This window comes from Ranitomeya imitator, chromosome 8, assembly GCF_032444005.1.
Source record: "Ranitomeya imitator isolate aRanImi1 chromosome 8, aRanImi1.pri, whole genome shotgun sequence".
NCBI classification, from domain to species: domain Eukaryota; kingdom Metazoa; phylum Chordata; class Amphibia; order Anura; family Dendrobatidae; genus Ranitomeya; species Ranitomeya imitator.
Window position 1 is genome coordinate 25,678,896 of NC_091289.1, and position 22,032 is coordinate 25,700,927.

Below are 22,032 nucleotides of genomic sequence, written 5' to 3' on the forward strand. Positions count from 1 at the left end.
AAACGTTTTTGGCCTGATACGGGCCTGCCAGATGACAGCTGTTGCGATGTAGATGGCTGCTGCGGATCATCATCCTCCACTTCTGAGCTACTGGCAGCGGCACCCTCTTCCCCCAATGGCTGCCAATCTGGATCAACAACTTGGTCATCTATCACCTCCTCTTCAATGTCATGTGCACCTTCCTCTGTGTCACCGCGTAAGGTGCTATAGCGTTCGGGACGGGGCACCATAGTCTCATCAGGGTCAGACTCTGGCTCAGTACACTGCGAGGGCAATGTAGTGATCTGAGTCAATGGAACAGCATAATAATCTAGCTGTGGCTGTACATCAGTGCACTCCATGTCCGATTCATCTTGTAATGGGCAATTAACAATTTCCCGTTCTAACCCAGGCACGGTATGTGTAAAGAGCTCCATGGAGTAACCTGCAGTGTCGCCTGACGCATCCTTCACTATTGGTTTGGGTGAAGGACACAAGGAAATGTCTTGTTCCTGACCGGGAGCATCCACTGACGACTCGCTGTTTGATATTTGGAACTTTCTGAAGAGGAGGCTAAAGAGCTAGAGGCTGAGTCAGCAAGGAAAGCCAAAACTTTTTCCTGCTGCTCCGGCTTTAAAAGCTGTTTTCCTACTCCCAGATAAGGGAGCCTTCGAGGCCTTGTGTAGCCAGACGATGACGCTGGCTCAACACCTCCAGCCTTAGGTGCTATTGTGCTTTTGCCTCTACCACCAGATGCACCACCACCACCACCACCATCAGTTCCAGCTGGCAACCACCGCCCACAGGCTCTTCCACCTGACTTCCTCATTTTTTGGAAAATCTAACCAAAATAACAACCGTTATAAGGTACTGTAAAACAAGGTAGAAGGTGTATATAAACGTGTTGAGATTTTAAATCTCCCTTTTTTTTGGGAGACTGAACAAAAAAATCAGGCCCTGTGCAAAAAACAACACAATGTAAGTAGCTGAAAGTGGCTGGCTGACATACGACAAACTAACAGGACTGAAGTATATCCACTTTGTGAGAATTTGAATCTCCCTTTTTTTGGGGGAGACTGAATCACAACTTAGGCCCAGTGTATATAACAACGCTATCTAAGTGGCAGAAAGTGGCTGGAATATATACCACAAACTTACAGGACTGCAGTATATCCACTTTGTGAGAATTTGAATCTCACTTTTTTGGGTGGAGACTGAACCAAAACTCAGGCCCAGTGTATAAAACAACACAATGTAAGTGGCAGAAAGTGGCTGGAAGATATATGAAAAAATACAAGGACTGTAGTACAATTTCAATCTCCCTACAATGATCTCAGGACAAGTATGGCAGCAATAAAAAGGACTGCTGCACACAAAAGTGTGGACAAATAAACAAGATAACTGTGCAGAAAGGAGCAAAAGGATTTTTGCTTTTAAAAAAGCAGTTGGTTTGCACAGCGGCGTACAAACAGCAATCCAGTTATCAGGGAGCCTTATAAGGCAGCCTAATAAACTACAGCGCTGATGCACAAAAATATAAACTCCACTGTCCCTGCAAACAAATGGTGGTGTTGGACAGTGGAAATCGCTACAGCACAAGCGGTTTCGTGGCTTAATCTTCCCTCCCTAACTATATCCCTTCTTCTGATGAAGCTGCAGCAACCTCTCCCTATGCTACGATCGGCAGAAGTAAGATGGCGGCCGGCGGGAACGCCCCTTTATAGCCCCTGTGACGCCGCAGAAAGCAAGCCAATCACTGTCATGCCCTTCTCTAAGATGGTGGGGACCGAGACCTATGTCATCACGCTGCCCACACTCTGCATCTTCCTTCATTGGCTGAAAAATGGCGCTGAAAGCGTCATACGAAACGCGACTTTGGCGCAAAGATCGCCGACCTCATGGCCGATCCCACACTAGGATCGGGTTGGGTTTCATGAAACCGACTTTGCCGAAAGTCGGCGATTTTTGAATTTGTCCGATCCGTTTCGCTCAACCCTAGCTAGCACTGTATGGCTTCTCAGTGGTTAGCGCTGTTGCTTTGCAGCGCTGGGGTCCTGGGTCCAAATCCTACCAAGTACAACATCTGCAAGGAGTTTGTATGTTCTCCCCGGGTTTGTGTGGGTTTCCTCCGGGTTCTCTGGATTCCTCCCACACTCCAAAGACATACTGATAGGGACTGAAGATTGCGAGCCCCAATGGGGACAGTCTGCAATACGCTGTGGAATTAATGTCGCTGTGTAAGTGAGTAAAATAAATAAAAGTGACTATTTTAGATTTGCGATTTGGCAGAGTCCCCCCAAACTTAGTTGATGATCGGCTGCCTAAGAAAACTTTGCAGGTTTGGATATTTAGCAACAAGCATATTTTGGTCCATTATCATCACATTAACAATCTGATCCAGAGTTTCCAATGTGCAGATGTACAAGATTCAAATGTATCATCAGACTCTATTTTCTGCAGTATAAAAACACTAAAATCTGCAGGCCCCTCCCCCCCAAAAAATGGAAAACAGCTCATGATCTCACATTAAAGGGACACTGTCACCTGAATTTGGAGGGAACAATCTTCAGCCATGGAGGCGGGGTTTTGGGGTTTTTGATTCACCCTTTCCTTGCATGCTGGCTGCAATATTGGATTGAAGTTCATTCTCAGTCCTCCATAGTACACGCCTGCGCAAGGCGTGCACTACGGAGGACAGAGAATGAAGTTCAATCCAATATTGCAGCCAGCATGCAGCCAGCGGGTAAGGAAAGGGTGAATCAAAAACCCCAAAACCACGCCTCCATGGCTGAAGATTGTTCCCTCCAAATTCAGGTGACAGTGTCCCTTTAAGTTGTGTTACACTGCAAACTCAGCTCTGCTATGTCTGTACATTAAGCTCTGCTGCATCCTGCACTTGGGAGGACTTATCACATGGCACATCCCCCTCCCCATCCATCTGCTTGCTCACTACCCCTGTCTGCCTGCTTGTGCACACAGGATCATCTCCCACCGCTGCTGCTTCCTGCAAGCTAAGCCTCCTCCAGGGTATCCCTCCTGCACTCAATAACTTTCAGCCCCCTCCCAGCAGATGTTTTTTTTTTTGCACAGAGCATCTCTATTTCCTGGGGAACGCTCATTAAGTGCAGTGAATATTCATAGAGTTAAAGCAGAGCTGCCCCCTTTGTCCCATGATACAGTGATCAAAGCCTGGATTTTTTTAAACCCGTTGGTGACCACATTTGACAAACTTTTTTTTTTTACAAGCTGGGTCATTAGCATGAATTATTTTTTTTTTTGTACAGATCGGTCCAATCATAACTTAACGGCTTTAAATCTTTTAACTTTTCGTGTAACCTAAGTTAGCGATAGAAAGAAATGTACCAATTTTGACCATTTCTGGACAGTTCATCAAATAGGCGATTTTTTTTTCTTCCAATGTCGATGAAAATTAAAAAAAAAAAAATTAAACTTTTATATGTTTGTACAGTCCACAGTGAAGGCTGCTAACGTGTTCTTGGAAAGTCCAGCAACAATATACAGTACTTTCCGTAAAAAATGTTTCAGGGCTTAAAAAGATCAGTTTTTCAAGTTCTAACCAAGTTTTTCACTAAGATAAGTTGTACCTGTTAGGTTAATGTATTTTCTCCAATCCGAGAGAATCAGGTCGATCATGCTAATCACTCTCTGATCAGAGTCTGATCAGACTGTGATCCGATTTTCTCAGATGAGGAGATGATGTAAAAAAAAAAAATTTTCTCCATCTTCTTCATTCTGTCAGTCCATGAAAATCGGAATGCACTCAGATGTCATCCGCGTGCGGTCCAATTTTTTTGATGGGCTCAAAGAAAAAAATTGAACTTGCGTATGGCCCCATAGGATAACATTGGTCCTAGTGTGATCCAATATTTTTTTGGATCGCGCTCTGACCTAAACTACGGTCATCTACACAAGCCATTATAGTCTACAGGGCTGTCAACTCATCGGTGTATTTACGTGGGCCGAATGGCCTCTCACGAAGACGTGATTTTGATCTGAGTCACAGATCATTTTTGACCACACAAGTCTACGGATGCTTGAAAAACTCATATAATACTCGAATGCTTGAGAAACTTCCATATTTGTTTGTTTTTTTCAAATGGAAACTCTGATGTTAATATTTGACACCCACCAGACTCTGATTAAACTCTGATCCAAAACGTTGATGAAACTTGGACCGTTTTTTCACGTACGAGAAAAATCAAAGACATCCGATTAAAGTATTAGGCATGAGTAATTTTTTTTTAAAAGTATCATATAGAAAATTTAAAAAAAAAAGTTAGACCAGTTGACAAAAAACACCTGCGGGGATTGGCGGATGCAAACAATCCGTGCACCCCATAAATGTCAGCTTACAGGTGGTTGAGAAAAACCCACAAATCAAATGACATTTTTGATGGTCGTGAGTCGAATGAACTTGAAAAAAAAAATCCTTGACTGACAGTGGCCAGAATTGTTTTCTCCGGGGCGATAATTATCTAATGTGTATGTCCAGCTGAAGCCGACGGAGGGGGTAGCCCTCGGCAGAAAACAAAGCTTCTTCCTGATAATTCCATCCATGACGGAGAGCGGTCCAGCGGCTCTGGGGATAACACACATTTTGGTCCTTCACCAGCATCCAGTATTGATCTCATGCTCTTAGTACACATCTCATCCCTCCCTGGTCATCTTCCTGTATCCTCAAGATTTATTGGCCTGTGGACAAAGAGCAGGCAGGAGGCACCATCTGCTGCAGCACATTAGCAGATTACAACCACAAATTATCAATGGGACGGCCCCCATCGGCAGTATTTTGTCTCTATCCGCTTTCCTTTCTCCAGTAAGAGTGCAGGGGAGGAGAGAGTTAAACACGTAAGCACTGCCAATGCCTAGTCTGCACTTAGCTGCAATATCAGGTCCTGCTTGATCTGGAGCGAGCTGCTGCCTCCTGCATAGGATTACTAGGGTGCACGGTTTTCGAAAGACCATCTTCTTCTTCCTCTCCGCCGTCGCTCAAACCCTATCAAGATGTTGGACCCATCTTCCAGCGAGGAAGAATCGGATGAGATAGTGGAAGAAGAAAGCAAGGAGGTGCTGGCACCCAGCACAGGGGCCCGGCTCTCTCCTAGTAGGACCAGCGAGAGCTCCGGTGGGCTACAACCGAGCAGTCGGAGCAGCAGCGTCCGACCATCCAGCCCTAGTCCATCAGTGGTCAGCGAGAAGGAGAAAGAAGAGCTGGAAAAGCTTCAGAAGGAGGAAGAAGAGAGAAAAAGGAAGCTGCAGCTCTATGTGTTTGTCATGAGGTGTATCGCCTACCCGTTCAATGCCAAGCAGCCCACCGACATGGCGAGGAGGCAGCAGAAGGTGAGAACAATAGGGGAAGGGGAGAAACCCCCCCTAAAGTCTGGGTTATGATTATTGCATTGATGCCAGTGTCATCATCAGGTCACATCAACTGCAGTTCCTCCGATAAGAGCTGTCCGTCACGATGATGCACAGCTGGGACCCTTGTCTGGAAAGAGGTTCTGCAGCAGCCACCTATGATGGGTAGAGGTGCGATCACTTCTTCCATATGTCTTTGTAGGCTTTTGTATGGTTATAATATGCATGAATGCACGGGTGCAGGATGTAGAGGTGGATTTTGGCCTAACTTGATTGGAAGGGGCAGATGTCCAGCGAGAACCGGGGGTCTTATATGATGGTTGGAAGTGAAGGAATATGGCAGGGTGACCCATGCTCAGGCTGTTGCACAGGCATGAACCCTTGAATTGCTGAAAATTGGAAACACAGGCCTGAGCCGGTCTCTGTCGCTGCACATAGTACATGGGGGGGGGGATACGTTGATTTTTGAAGCTTCTTTGGTTGCACGTTAGACGAGTAAATCAAGTGGAGCTATAGAATCACATCATCTGCGCCCTCCCATAACCCAGCTCCTCCATAGGCGTCACCAGCACCGGATCCATGCAACGGCGCCACCTATGGACGAGCGACATGCACGGGGAGGGAGGGATGATGCTCCGAGACTGATACAGGAAGCGATGACTTGTTTATCTCATATACCAGGTTCATTCATAGAAATCTGGCTTCGTCTTAAAGGTCCTTTACGACATCAGGATTCTATAGATGATGCCCGTCCATCGTCTTTGGTGCATCTATAGGGTCTACAGACAGGGATCTAGATCAACACACATATTGTGTGGTCCTATTGCAGGGCTTGTAAATCATTCACTAAAATACCCATAGTGCTCGGCACAGCCAATGTCATGAGGATGGAACAAAACCAAAGTCTAAAGGGTTATTTGGCCAAAACCTCCGCGCCGCTGAAGGTGCTTGGGCTGTAATGGAAATTGGCTTGGTTTCACTGTATAACTTAACAATACATCAAAGATATTCTTCGGGTTTGGGCAGCCCCATCCATCGCGGCTATGCCTTTGATTTTATGGCATTAATGGAAATCCAGGCAAAACTCCTTGTACTGTAGACTGACAACTTTATGCTTTAGGAACATGCAACTAAATAGTCTGACCATCAAATGATTTGGCAAAGGGTCCATGTCCCATTTTAATTAGCTTGTACTTGAATATCAGGGGTAATGGAGGCTGGTTACGGATGTAGTGCTGATGATTACTATGTTAATTTATCGGACTATTAAGTGTATCGTTGTCCCAAAATCTTACACTCTAAATACGTTGTACGGCATCAACATTATATGTGCAACCAAAATGTTGTCACGTTTGGTGCTCTCTAAGTAGCTACATTGCAGGTATATGTATGTGTATAGATTATTTTATTTTTGTATTATTTTAGATATGTATTTATCAATATTTTATTAGAAAGATAGATAGATAATAGATAGATAGATAGATGATAAATAGGTAGATAGATAATAGATAGATAGATAATAGATAGATAAAGGTAGTTAGATAGATAAATAGATAGATAGATAGATAATAGATAGATAGATGATAAATAGGTAGATAGATAATAGATAGATAGATAGATAGATAATAGATAGATAAAGGTAGTTAGATAGATAGATAGATAGATAGATAATAGATAGATAGATAATAGATAGATAGATAGATAGATAGATAATAGATAGATAGATAATAGGTAGATAAAGGTAGTTAGATAGATAGATAGATAATAGATAGATAGATGATAAATAGGTAGATAGATAATAGATAGATAGATAGATAGATAGATAATAGATAGATAAAGGTAGTTAGATAGATAGATAGATAGATAGATAGATAGATAGATAGATAAGAGATAGATAGATAGATGATAAATAGGTAGATAGATAATAGATAGATAGATAGATAATAGATAGATAGATAGATAGATAGATAGATAGATAGATAGATAATAGATAGATAGATAGATAGATAGATAGATAGATAGATAATAGATAGATAGATAGATAGATAGATAATAGATAGATAGATAGATGATAAATAGGTAGATAGATAATAGATAGATAGATAGATAGATAGATAGATAGATAGATAGATAATAGATAGATAAAGGTAGTTAGATAGATAGATAGATGGATAGATAAGAGATAGATAGATAATAGATAGATAGATAGATAGATAATAGATAGATAGATAGATAGATAGATAGATAGATAGATAATAGGTAGATAGATAATAGATAGATAATAGATAGATAATAGATAGATAGATGGATAGAAAGATAGATAGATGATAGATAGATAGATGATAGATAATAGATAGATGGATGGATGGATGGATAATAGATAGATAGATAGATAATAGGTAGATAGATAATAGATAGATAATAGATAGATAATAGATAGATAATAGATAGATAGATGGATAGAAAGATAGATAGATAGATGATAGATAGATAGATAGATAGATAGATAGATAGATAGATAGATAGATAGATGATAGATAATAGATAGATGGATGGATGGATGGATAATAGATAGATAATAGATAGATAGATAATAGATAGATACTGCAGCTTGTAGCGGCTCATCGTGATCTTTCTTATCACTGTGATATAGCGGTATATAGGAGTACGGTCTGATTGATTCCATGGGAAGAATTTAAAGTCTATCTGCCCCATATGATGAATAGTCATGGCCGTATAACCATGTCCCCTATGTACCTGCACGGCCCCCCTGAGACAGCACACGGGGGACTGTTGCAGTCGTCACCTGAAGGTTATGGAGGGCTGAGTATTGGACGGTTTGGGACATTCGTTTTTGCGTTCTGTAGCCGCTCATCAGCCTCAAATATTTATAGTGAATTAATTCAGTCTTTGGGGGAAAAACCCTATAAGAGCCCCCGGTACGGCGTGTAGCGGATGTAACATGGGGACTATTCATTAATGAGAAACCGCAGCTGATCCGTGTGGCACTATATAATACCAATCCTCCCGTCGCCGTTCTCTAGGGATGCGCCTGTCTGCGCTGATATCTCGGCCCACTATGTCTTCCAGTAATGCATATAGGCCCGACGTCTAGCGGATCTTGGATCCTATGGGGTTCATCATTCTGGAAAGATAATTGTAAGATTGGTTGTATGGAAAAAAAAAGGGTTGATGATCGAGGGAGAGCAGAGTAAAGGTCTGGTAAGGTCACCATGTGTGAGGATAATAACATCTATGTATACTCACATGCAGACAAGTAGGTGGTTTTACATAGGACTGCAGCTAAATGTACTGCATAATCTTAAAAATGAACACAACTATATATTGTGGGAATATGCACTAATGAAATAACATAGGGGAGATTTATGGGTCCCATGCAGCCATATCGCAACCTTCAGGTGGCCCGGTCCCCTGTATACAGTCCCAAGGGGCAATCAATGGCCATACACACAAACATGGACATCACTATTCATTGTATATTACAAATTCAATATTATATTCTGACATCAATCTTCTCCGCTGTTCCTGCTCCTATGCACAATGGCAGGGCAATGATCAGAAACATTACTGCAGAAGACAACCGCCATATGTAAGACATATATCACACGGCCAGGCAGGACCAGGATACATGAGTCCTGGTCTCTTTTTCTTCCTGACACATTTGGTCCTGTTGGGAAATGTGATGCAGGAGCTTCATAAATATGGCATTCGGCCCATGTAGGCTTGTAGATATAGAAGAGTGAGGACATGGCGTAGGATTAACATTCACTACATGGTCAGACATGGAGAGAGGAAAATACTTGAAGGTCTTCTCCTCCATCCATGTCTGGTCATACTTTTGTTGACCTTGAGTGACCAGGAGCCTCCAAAATGGCTATGTCTGCTGGTTACAGGTTACAGTAGGAAGAGCAGCTCTGAAGCACAGGTTTGTCTGATTTGGCACTGATGTCCCTCCCACACAAACAGTATGATGCCCGTGTAATAGAGTGCAGGGTTGAGTATGTCACCACGGAACAGACAGACCAACTGTTGAGGGGAATTTATTAACAGGAGTAAGATTCTCCTCGCAGGGAGTAAACAGGGGGTTAATAGAGATAAAGCAAACAGTAAACAGTGAAGCGGAATCGAAATGGTTATCGAGTGCTCTTGTAACTTATCAGTCCAGGGAGGTCCTGACTGGAGGGTCCTTATTCCAACGTGGGTACAGTCACCAGCAGCACTTGAGATCCTGAAGTCTCTCCTCTGTCTCCTGGGAACTGGAGACTCCGGGGTTAAGTCTTTGCAGTCTTTTCTCCCAGTGAAGCTGGAAGCAGGAAGTAGCACAGTCACACTGCTGCAGGAGTCTCTGTATATCAGCCTGGCAGTCTTTCTTCAGTAGCAATGCCACACACACACTGAGCAGTTTACTTGTCACACTCAGGGGTCTTGGCTTGTCACTGCGGTCACCGGGGCTGCTCGCTCAGGTCACTGTCAGGGGATACATCTTCTCTGATTATGGAGGCTTCCAAATTTACACTCTCACATCCAGCCTTCACTACGGCTGGTATCTCAGCCTCAGTGCCCTCACGGGGAGCACTCTCTCTCGGGGAGCGCGGCGCTGCAGCCTGCTCTCTCTCTGGCGCACTGTCCCCTCTGTCTCGCGTGCTCTGCTCTCCCGCTCTTTTCTGACCACACCCGTCTCTCTTCCTCTCCGCCCCCAGCAGTCACATGATCCCCTCTGTCCAGGGCAGAAAGTCCTCCCCCCAACAACCCAGCTGTCCGACTAAGTGGTTCCAGGTAAGGAGCAGGGAAAGCAACCTCCTTATACCCCCACAATCTCCTATACAGAATGATGCAGCCGCAGCCCCTCACAGACAATATGAAGCCCCTACAACTCTTTAAACAGTATGATAGCACCTCACATAGTGTGACGCCCTCATAGTCCCCACTGCATAGTATTATGCCACAACTACCCTTTATACACAGTATGATGCCCCCACACTCTCCCCCACACAGTATGATGAATCCACAGCCCCCCACAGCAAATATGATGCACCTACAACTCTTTACACAGTATTATAGCACCTCACATAGTGTGATGCCCTCATAGTCCCCACCACACAGTATTATGCCACCACTGCCCTTCATACACAATATGATGCCCCCACACTCTCCCATGCACAGTATGATGAATCCACAGCCCCCCACAGCCAATATGATGCCTCTACAACTCTTTACACAGTATTATAGCACCTCACATAGTGTGACGCCCTCATAGTCCCCACCACACAGTATTATGCCATCACAGCCCTTCTTACACAGTATGATAGCCCCACACTCTCCCATGCACAGTATGATGCCCCACACTCTCCTATACACAGTATGATGCATCCACAGCCCCCACAGACAATATGAAGCCCTTAAAATGCTTTGCACAGTATGATAGCACCTCACATAGTGTGGTGCCCTCCTAGTCCCCACTACACATTATTATGCCACCACTGCTTTCATACACAGTATGATGGCCCCCATATTCTCCCATACACAGTATGAAGCATCCACAGCCCGCACAGCCAATTTGAGGCCCCTACAACTCATTACACAGTATGATAGCAGCTCACATAGTGTGAAGCCCTCATAGTCCCCACCACACAGTATTAAGCCACCACTGCCCTTCAATAAAATTAAAAGCAAAACCACAAAAAGAGGAATAAAAAATTGGCCAAAAATTCAAGAATTAACCCATCAAAAAAGGGGCAGCATTGTTTACCTGCCCAGGTCTCAGAAGTAATGCATTATCAAGATGCAGCCAGTCCATGTAGTAATGATAGCGGCAAGACAGGTGCAAAATACTGAGGAGACAACCACTCACAACCTACCTACCAGTTCATGGAGGGGGTAATTGCTTAGTATTAAATTGCTTGTATAGGGTGCTGGTCACACACAGGTAATGCACAGTGTCTGGCTTATGGAGCTCCTGCCAGGGCCGTGGGGTACTCGGGTCATGTCTGACAGTTCTTAAAGGGGATGTGTCACGGCAGCGGTGACCCGGTCCGTGGCCCTTGGCGTCCAATAAAGAGGATGAAATGTAGTGGAAAATAAAGTCTATGGAGAAATGTTTGTAAAGCCACCTGTGATATTCGGCCAGGGATGGCCGACGCTGCTTATACGGGGCCACTGGGGCTGACGGTGTTGCAGCAGAGTTGGTACAGCTCCCCACAGATAGAGCTTAGTCCCCAGGGCTACCGGACAGTCTATGAGGGGTTGTAGATGTTGGGGTGCAGGAAATAATTGGAGGACACTGGGTTTGCAGCTTCCAGTTCAGAGCACAGGTTACAGGTGATCTTTGAAATCCAGGCAGCCTGGAAGCGGTTCGGAATCCCCCTAGCCAGGTAGGGTTGGAAGCCTTCCTCTCTGTGCTGAATTCTGGGTTCTTGAAGCATTAGCTTTCCTCAAGTCCCTCTATCAATCTGTCCCTCAGGTGGGACACTAGCCGCATGGCAGGCAGCTCAAGCCTTTTTTACAGGTGTCCCTCTCTCGTGGTAATTCCGGCCTCTAATCTGCTGCTGTGCCTTCGGGTGTAGTTGTGGCCAGGAGACCTGCAATCTCCTGCCCTCCGGTCTCAGCTGTGGAGCATACAGATCGCACACAACCTCAGACCCCGGTGTCCGGTTTCTTGCGCTTAATCCTGGGGGTGAGCTCATTCGCAGCTCCACTCCCAGTTTCTCTCTCCCTTCACTGTCTCACACAGACTGACATCTAACTCCTCCTCCAGACCACAGCTCCCCCTTCTGGTCTGGAGTCAGGAAAGTGTTATATGTAAGTGTTACCTGCCAAAGGGATTCCTTCTTGCTTCCAGGCATGGCATCATCCTCCCCGGGAGGCAGGCAATACAACTGTGACAACCGGATTCCTAGGGTGTCACATTTACTGCCTATTAATGATGCCTGTACTATTAGATTAGGCAGGCTGCCCAGCGCTATCTAAATGCATCCCCCACACAAAGTAAGATGTCTCCACAGTCCCCCACACGAATTATGATGTCCCCACAGGCCCTTAAAAGATAAAATAAAATTATAAAAATTGCTGACTTATTCCTGTTCCCCCAATTTGCTACTCACACCACTAAATGGTGGAGCAAGAAGTCAACGGCTCCCTCCTCCACCATTGTGTTCGATGTTGGTATTAGGTGTTGGACTCCCAATGATGTGATATTGATCCTATATAAAGGTCATTAATATCCTAGTACTACTGAAAAACCCCTTTAATGTTCCACTAAAAATATTATGGAGAAAGTGAATAAAAATGTTAAAAAAATCTAGAATAAACAGTCAAATAAAGGGATCCTCTGGGAGGACATAAATACAGCTCAATTAACAGAGCAGATGACATGCTGTAAATTCTTAATGCACCCATTGTTTTGTCCCTCAGAGATTTTGTCCCCAAGCTATGAACTCAGGAGCTGCAATTAGAGAAAGTGGGTCGGGGGGCACGGTGGGCAGCGCTCATTCATTGATGTCCTATCCATGTGGACAACATATGAATATGCGGTATGTATGTTGTACCAAGATGATGGACATCATATGAGTAAGCAATCCTTCCCCTACGGTGGATGACAGGTCAACATGACATGTGACCACTGCAGCCAATCACTTGTAGTGTCTCAACATTAACTGCTTTTGTCATTGTATACCTTTGTAAGCTTTTTTTTTTTTTTAATATCATAGGGTTGGACAACCTCATTAAATATTTCAAACTACCCTTATTTTACTGATCTGTACAGTAGGTGGTTCCTGAAAAGACCCAATGGGGTTGAGGTCCGGGTTCTTTATGGTTGGTCATGATCAGGTACGGACCGGGCTGATATTCAGCCCTGGCATTTGAAATTACACAGGCCCATGCTGTCCCCGACCCCAAGCTCCAGATGGAATATATTACTACTAATATTGCCTTAGACGGAGGAAAGGAAGATTTACTACCAGACAAATATTTCCAATGATACCTGCTGGTGGCCTGCCGGGGTAAGTGACGGAGTCAGCGAATTTGTGTTCCGTCACAACTCTTAACAGTATGGGTATCTTGAGAACACCGATTCTGTTAACAATTTCAACAAGGCAGCCCACGACCAGACAGGCCCTTCTGGCATTTGCCAGAATTGCCAGATGGCCAGTCCGGCCCTGGTCATGATCTTCCACGAAAATCCATCAACCATGTTTGTATGGACCTTTTGCACTGGATGAAGACATGAGGAACAGAAAAGGGTCTTCTTCAAACTCTTCCCACAAAGCTAGAAGCTACAATTGTCCACAATGTCTTGTGCGGATATATTAAGATTTGCCTACACTGGAAATAAGGGGCCGAGGCCGCCCCCTGATAAGAAGCCCATAGCATTATCCTTCTCCACCAAACTGTACAGCTGGCACAATGCAGTCAGTTGGGTAATGTTCTCCAGGCATTCACCAAACCCAGACTCGTCCATCGGATGTCAGATAGAGAAGTGTGATCGCTGCACAGAACATGTTTCCTCCAGAGTCCAGTGGTGGCGCCTTACACCACTCCATCCAATACTCAGCATTGTGCTTGGTGATGTAAGGCTGCATCATTGTGCTTGGTGATGTAAGGCTGCTCGGCCATGAAGCAGTGTTTGTGCTGATGTTAATACTATACGAGGTGTGGCCTCTGCAGTCATCTAGTCAGCAGAGCGTTGGTGACTTTTCTGTCCTCTGCTCCCCAGCACTCGGTGACTTTGGTCTGAAACTTTACATTTCTGAATATTTTCTCAGGCCACCATATCTTGCTGTGATACCATTGCTGCAACCAGATGTGCCCCCTTCTTTTTAAAATCTTATGATCTCACAGGCAAATAAAGGGAAATTGCAGCTGCATCCCCCTCCTCCCGGTATTAGATTTCTGAACATTTATCAACGACATGCAGACTTGTAAAAGGGGGAAAACCAGGAGGCTGCTGGAAATTAAAGAAAATCCTACCTTACCCTAAAAATATATTTTACAAAGTTGTAAATATTTATCTGTTGCAATCATTTATGTGAATATATAATAATAATAATAATAATAATAATAAATAATAATAATAAAAAAGTAATTACAATTTAGATACTTGTAACAAATCGCTACATTCCGGTAAATCGGATTTGTTAAGCAGAGCAATAAATGGCTTCTACCTCCTTACATGAAGTGTTTGCAATAATCTGAACATATGCTAATTTGCATATGACATATTAATCTGACATGTGTATACGGATCCAGCATCAGCTATTACAGCACGATTTTTGCATATTATTCCCACTTGTCTTGGATTTCTTATTAGGTACCTTATTTACACACGGTGTAGGATTTCGTGAAAATTCCCTGCATACAGTTTATCCAAACGGCGATGAACAATCCCTGGGTAGAATTTGCTTCGGGAATGTTTATTTTGTTTTACGTTTTTTTTTTTTTAATTAATGGATAATATTCATCATATCTGGATTTTCAAGCGTTCGGTCGTAACTTTTTGGGTTCGACGTATTATCAGTTTTTACCCCGGAGCTTTTAGTTACATAAATTTGCCATGATGGAATTTTGTCCTTCAGAAAGGGAAGAGTTCCATTAAGAGGGTCATCCATCAATCCCTCTTTGTTAGAATGGCCCCCCTGGAGATAAGATAAACCATGGAGATCGCCCTCCTGATAGTGATCAGTTGTGATCGCTGCAAAAATCCAGCTTCAGGTGTTCAATTTTTCCTGCAGCGCCTCCGGAGGACAAACAAAACATTACATAGTGTGTCTTGATAAATGATCAGTGGTGTCAATTTGTTATTAGAAATCTACTGATATTACTCCATGGGGTATAAAAACATAGATTTTGGATGGAATTATTTTTAAAGGGATAGGATTGCCTCGAAAGTATTGCAATGCAAACTGAAAAGTGAAAAATGTGGGAGGGGGTGGAATTGCTTGCAAGTTAAAGGCTAATGTTTATGATGGTCTTAAGCTTGCTTTCTGATCGATATATTGCATGTTGCACATTTACCGTGTCTTCCGGGTGTTCCCTATTATCATTGCAACATTACAACAACATCTAGACTTGTGTAAAGCAGAAAACGGCCTCTTAGTGCCCCCCATTTGAGGTAGCTACCTTGTAAGTCGACAACCAACTGTTTAAAGAAGTACTCCTCCTCCTCCTCCCATCAAAGTGTGCATCCTCTTAATATATATTATTATTACTGTGTACTTACAATTGCTCATTTTGCCTTTCTACCCAGCTAATTCTTCTCTTTTCCATTAGGTCTATGATGGGATTAAAAACTGACTAGTTGAACCCTTCAATGTAGAAAAAGGAGGTCAATTTTCCCTGTGTGAGTCTTGAGTCAATGGCAATGGGAGAAGAGGGAGCAGCTGGGTCAGGCGTTGAAGAGGGGAATGATAAATGCAGGGAGAAGAGAATTCCTGTTTCTACATAGAGCAGAGAAAAGAGAAGAATTATCTGGGTAGAAAGGCAAAATGAGCAATTGTAAGAAAACAGTGCTGTATAATATTATGATTGCAATATATTAAGAGGATAAAACATTGATGGAAGGAGGAGGAGGAGTGCTTCTTTAATGAGCCTTACAACATGACTAAGGATCTGAGATAAGCATGTTAACTCACGCTGCCCTGGTACGGCATCTAGTCCAGTCTTCTATGGCAGCCGGTCTTCTTCTCTGCACCTGACATCCTCGCCCTGGCATTCATGGGCCTCTGGCACTCATTAGTCCCTGTGATGTCATACCTAAAATGCACCCAAAATGCCAGTTGGAGGATGACGAGTGCAGAAGAAAAGACCGAATGCGATGGCGGAAAGGACCCGATACCGGACTAGGGTAGCATGAATCAAATTGCTCATCTCTACTGAGGATTTTACCCCCCCAAAAAATACTCATCAGTAGACAACTGTTAGGATAGATGCCTCATTAGGTGTTTTCGTTCCTCTGGGCAACAGCTAATTGGGATTTATTTCCAGGTTACCATTTCCCAGTCTGTAAAACTCTACAAGGAGAAACAGTAACCACTGAGTACAAAATCTAGATTGAGGTTACGACGATGAAACATAAAATGACCTGTTGACAAAAAAAGAACCCACATAAGATGGAAGCAGGTCATGCAACTGCTATGGGGCCATTAGACCGAAGGACCCCAACCTTGTTTGTTTCATCCTTTTTGTTATGGGGTATAAAAAACCTCAACCTAAACCTCCGTGGAAAAAGAGGGTCCATGAAACAGAGGTGAAACAGATCTAAGGTCTTCCAGTTGAGGATGGGTGAAGGATGCTCTTGACCGAGAAGAACAAAAATGTTGAGATTTTAGGATCCATTTTATTAGAGGGCACTTGTTAGACCTCCTGTATTTGAGACTCATTAGGTATTTTTATTCATAAAGAGAACTAGTTCTTTACTGTGTTGGATGTGAATCACGTCTCAGGGACAAGTCCCACTTATGGCATAGTTAGTTCTTGGGTCCTCCCTGGTTTGAGGGACCAATATGTCATCTACTCTGACTTCGCAGATAAGCTGCAGTCTTGGCTTCCAAAAACAACTCACTGGCAGTATATAATAACTATTATTTTCTGCTCGTGTATATGGTGGCAATGCATTCATTGAAAAAATGCAAAGATGCCCCCAAAATCCTGTAGGCCCAACAATAATCTTCTTGTGCAATTGTAGCAGGAATATGGTGCAATACTTTGCTTACAGTAGAGCCTACAATCCCTGCCATTCAAAGACCACCAATATTAGTGCCTAAATTTGAGCAAACATGTTCACCCAAAACCTTAAAAGTGTCCTCCTAAAACCATAAGGTTTCTTCAAGTGGCGTAACTAGGATCCGATGGGCCTTGGTGCAAAATTTGGACCTGGGATCCCATCTGCATGTTGGTTACATATATGGGGCCTTGTAGCATTCTAGATCCTGTAAATACATATGTGTTCACACCCCGTGTCATAATGTCCCCTGTCCTGGCTCCTTCTTGTAACAATTTCTCCCACTCTAGAGCCCTTTCAGTAATAATGCCCCCCATCCTGGGCCCTATGCTGTAACATTGTCCACCATTATTGGCCCTTTCCTGGTATAATGTCATCAAATTCTACCATAATGTCTCCATCCTGGTATAATGTCCCCCACCTTGGTATAATGTCCCTACTGTGGTATAATGCCCCCCCATTCTAATATACTGTTCCCACACTGGTATAATGTACCCCATCCTGCTATGTTGTCCCTATTCTGGTATATTGTCCCCCTTTCAGGTATAATGTTCCCATGCTGGAATAATGTCCTCCATCCTGCTATATTGTCCATATTCTGGTATATTGTCCCCCCTTTCTGGTATAATGTTCCCATGCTGGAATAATGCCCCCAATCCTGGTTTAATGTCCCCCATTCTGGTATAACGTCCCCCATCCTGGTATAATGCCCCCATCCTGGTATAATGTTCCCTATTCTGGTATAATGCCCCCCATCCTGTTATAATGTCCCCTATTCTGGTATAATGTCCCCCATCCTGGTATATTGTCCCCTATTCTGGTATATTGTCTCCCATTCTGGTATAGTGTTCCCATGTTGGAATAATGTCCCCCATTCTGGTATAATGTCCCCCATTCTGGTATAATGTCCCCCATTCTTGGTATAATGTCTCCAGGCTGGTATAATGTCCCCCATCCTGCTATATTGTCCCTATTCTGGTATAATGTTCCCATGCTGGAATATTGTCCCCCATTCTGGTATAATGTCCCCCATCCTGGTATAATGTCCCCTATTCTGGTATAATGTCCCCATCCTTGTATATTGTCCCTATTCTGGTATATTGTCACCCATTCTTGGTATAATGTCTCCAGGCTGGTATAATGTCCCCCATCCTGCTATATTGTCCCTATTCTGGTATATTGTCTCCCATTCTGGTATAATGTTCCCATGCTGGAATAATGTCCCCCATCCAGTTATAATGTCCTCCATTCTGGTATAATGTCCCCCTTCTTGGTATGATGTCTCCAGGCTGGTATAATGTCCCCCATCCTGGTATAATGTCCCTATTCTGGTATATTGCACCCCATTTTGGTATAATGTTCCCATACTGGTATAATGTCCCCATGCTGGTATAATGCCCCCTCATCCTGATATAATGCCTCTCCATTCTAGTATAATGTTCCCATACTGGTTTAATGTCCCCCATCATTTTGTATTGTCCCTATTCTGGTATATTGTCTCCAGTTTTGGTATAATGTTCCCATACTGATATAATGTCCCCCATCCTGGAATATTGTTCCTATTCTGGTATAATGTTCCCATACCGGTATAATGCCCCCCATTCTGGTATAATGCCCCCCCATCCTGGTATATTGTTCCTATCCTGGTATAATGCCTCCCCATTAATAATAATAATAGTAATAATACTAATAATTTTATTTATATAGCGCCAACATATTCCACAGCGCTTTACAATTATAGAGGGGATTTGTACATACAATAGACATTACAGAAGAACAATAAACACAGATCAAAATAGAAACCAAGAGGAATGAGGGCCCTGCTGCTCGCAAGCTTACAAACTATGAGGAAAAAGGGAGACACCAGAGGTGGATGGTAACAATTGTTCGGACCAGCCATAGTGTAAGGCTCGGGTGTTCATGTAAAGCTGCATGAACCATTTAACTGCCTAAGTATGTAGCAGTACAGACACAGAGGGCTAATACTGCATAAAGTGTATGAGAACATGATGCGAGGAACCCGATTATGGTTGAAGTTTTTTGAATGGGCCACACAGGGATCGTTAGGTTAATGCGTTGAGGCGGTAGGCCAGTCTGAACAAGTGCGTTTTTAGGGCACGCTTAAAACTGTGGGGATTGGGAATTAATCGTATTAACCTAGGTAGTTCATTCCAAAGAATTGGCGCAGCACGTTAAAAATCTTGGAGACGGGAGAGGGAGGTTCTGATTATTGAGGATGCTAACCTGAGGTCATTACCAGAACGGAGAACCAGGGAGGAGATGTAGGGTGAGGGTAGTAGTTTTGTACTGGATTCTGGAGTGGATGGGTAGCCAGTGTAATGACTGGCACAAGGTAGAGGCATCGGTGTAACGGTTGGTGAGGAATATGATCCTGGCAGCAGCATTCAGGACAGATTGGAGCGGGGAGAGTTTGGTAAGAGGGAGGCCGATTAGTAGAGAATTACAATAGTCCAGACGAGAATGAACAAGAGAAACAGTAAGTTTTTGCAGAGTAGAAAGTAAGAAAAGGGGCGAATTCTAGAAATGTTTTTGAGATGCAGGTAAGAAGAGCGAGCCAGTGATCGAATGTGGGGGGTGAATGAAAGCTCGGAATCAAGTATGACCCCAAGGCAGCGGGCATGTTGCTTTGGAGTAATGGTGGAACCACACACGGAGATGGCAATGTCAGGCAAAGGGAGGTTAGTAGAGGGAGAGAACACGAGGAGTTCAGTTTTTGACAGGTTTAGTTTCAGATAGAGGGAGGACATGATGTTAGAGACAGCGGTAAGACAATCACTGGTGTTTTCTAAAAAGGTCGGTGTGATATCGGGAGCAGAAGTGTATAATTGGGTGTCGTCAGCATAGAGATGGTACTGGAAACCAAATCTACTGATTGTTTGTCCAATAGGGGCAGTATACAACGAGAAGAGTAGGGGGCCTAGGACTGATCCTTGAGGAACCCCAACAGTAAGGGGAAGGTGAGAGGAGGAGGAACCAGCAAAACATACAGTGAAGGATCGGTCAGAGAGATAGGAGGAGAACCAGGAGAGAACGGTGTCCTTGAGGCCGAAGGAGCGGAGCATAGTGAGGAGGAGCTGATGATCCACAGTGTTGAAAGCTGCAGAGAGATCCAAGAGAATTAGCATGGAGTAGTGACCATTAGATTTAGCTGTTAGTAGGTCATTAGAGACTTTAGTGAGGGCAGTTTCAGTAGAGTGTAAAGAGCGGAAACCAGATTGTAAGGGGTCGAGAAGAGAGTTATCTGAGAGATAGCGGGTAAGACGGGAGTGGACCAGGCGCTTGAGGAGTTTGGAGATGAAGGGAAGATTAGAGACAGGTCTATAGTTAGTGGCACAGTTTTGATTGAGGGATGGTTTTTTAAGTAATGGGTGTATGATGGCATGCTTAAATGAGGAGGGAAAGATACCGGAAGAGAGAGAAAGGTTGAATATTTTTGTTAGGTGAGAGGTGACAGCCGGGGAAAGGGACTGGAGGAGATGTGACGGAATGGGGTCACTGGTGCAAGTGGTTGGGCGAGAAGATGCAAGGAGCCTGCTTACTTCTTCTTCTGTGACTGGTTCAAAGTCAGAGAGTGAACTAGATGCTGTGGGGGAGGGAGGACAGTGCATGGTCTGAGGGGATTGGGACATTATTTTCTGTCGGATGTGGTCAGGTTTTTCTCATATATTGTCCCTATTCTGGTATAATATTCCCACACTGGTATAATGCCCCCCATCCTGGTATATTGTTTCTATTCTGGTATAATATTCCCATGCTGCTATAATGCCCCCCATCCTGTTATATTGTCCCTATTCTGGTATAATATTCCCACACTGGTATGATGTCCCCCATCCTGGTATATTGTTTCTATTCTGGTATAATATTCCCATGCTGCTATAATGCCCCCCATCCTGTTATATTGTCCCTATTCTGGTATAATATTCCCACACTGGTATGATGTCCCCCCCATTTTAGTATAATGTTCCATTACTGGTATAACACCCCCCATCCTGATATAACATTTATATTTCTTTTCCCAACTTGTGATGTTGGGGAAAGAAATCCTTGGTTGTATCTTCTTTCATCATTTTGACGCTCACTCTTAAATAATGGACGACCCAGTCCATCTCGGGACGTCCCCTAACCCTGTGAATTCCCCATTGAATAGATATTCATTTACCTTCTGCACAAGGATCATGGTGATAATGGAGCACTAACTGAGCACTAGAGCCAAACCCGAGATAAATGGAATATTAGGGAAGAGCCCGCGGCCATATGTCATACATCAGATAAGGATCCTATGGACGGAGAGATAGTGAGTGTAGCATGGATGATGGGAGTCTGCCTCCTCCACTATAAACACATGACGCGTACGGATGAGTCCCCGGAGTCGGACCTGCCAATTCTCTATGACAACACTCACTGTTTGCTCTCTGAGATTTATGTATATTGGGGAGGATAACGCACCCTGGATGACACACGGTTAACGGAACACCTATGGAGTAATTATACAGAGCGGACGCTGTAACACACCTTGTGCTGCAGAAAAGGGAATCAGCCGCTGCAGCTAATGCAGCTGTTTTATCCCGTCTCCCACCGACACTCGGGAGACAGCACACCGTGCACAGAAATGGTCTGTGTGCCTCCACATCACCTGGCGAAACCACCGGGCTGAGGTGATTCTATATACACCAAATGGAGGTGTTCATGAAGTCAAAAGCACCCCTGATGCTCCCTGCTATAAAGATCCATGGGATCTGCAGAAATTGCAATGTGTCCAGCTCCAGCTGCTGCAGAACCTCTTTGACATGTAAAGTATAATGTAATGTCGACCGGAAAATAATTGCAAGATTAGATCTCACCTTGGAGGTCTGTGATCTCTTATATGACGGAAGAGGGCTGTGCTCCATATATATCTGATGGGATATTAAAGGGAT

General features: G+C 43.9%; 1 protein-coding gene across 22 annotated transcripts in view; it reads left to right on the forward strand.

The window, feature by feature from the left end:
* The first annotated feature begins 4,815 nt into the window (after positions 1-4,815).
* Positions 4,816-22,032, forward strand: part of CADPS (calcium dependent secretion activator) — a 548,041-nt gene continuing 530,824 nt past the window's right edge. For 13 of the 22 annotated variants that reach the window (XM_069736596.1, XM_069736597.1, XM_069736608.1 and 10 more), the window contains exon 1: positions 4,875-5,340. In XM_069736596.1, the coding sequence (XP_069592697.1) occupies positions 5,005-5,340 (336 nt within the window). In that variant the 5' untranslated portion in view covers positions 4,875-5,004. Of the gene's footprint in view, positions 5,341-22,032 lie in introns of all 22 variants that reach the window. The other 9 variants (XM_069736600.1, XM_069736609.1, XM_069736604.1 and 6 more) reach the window with 6 other exon arrangements.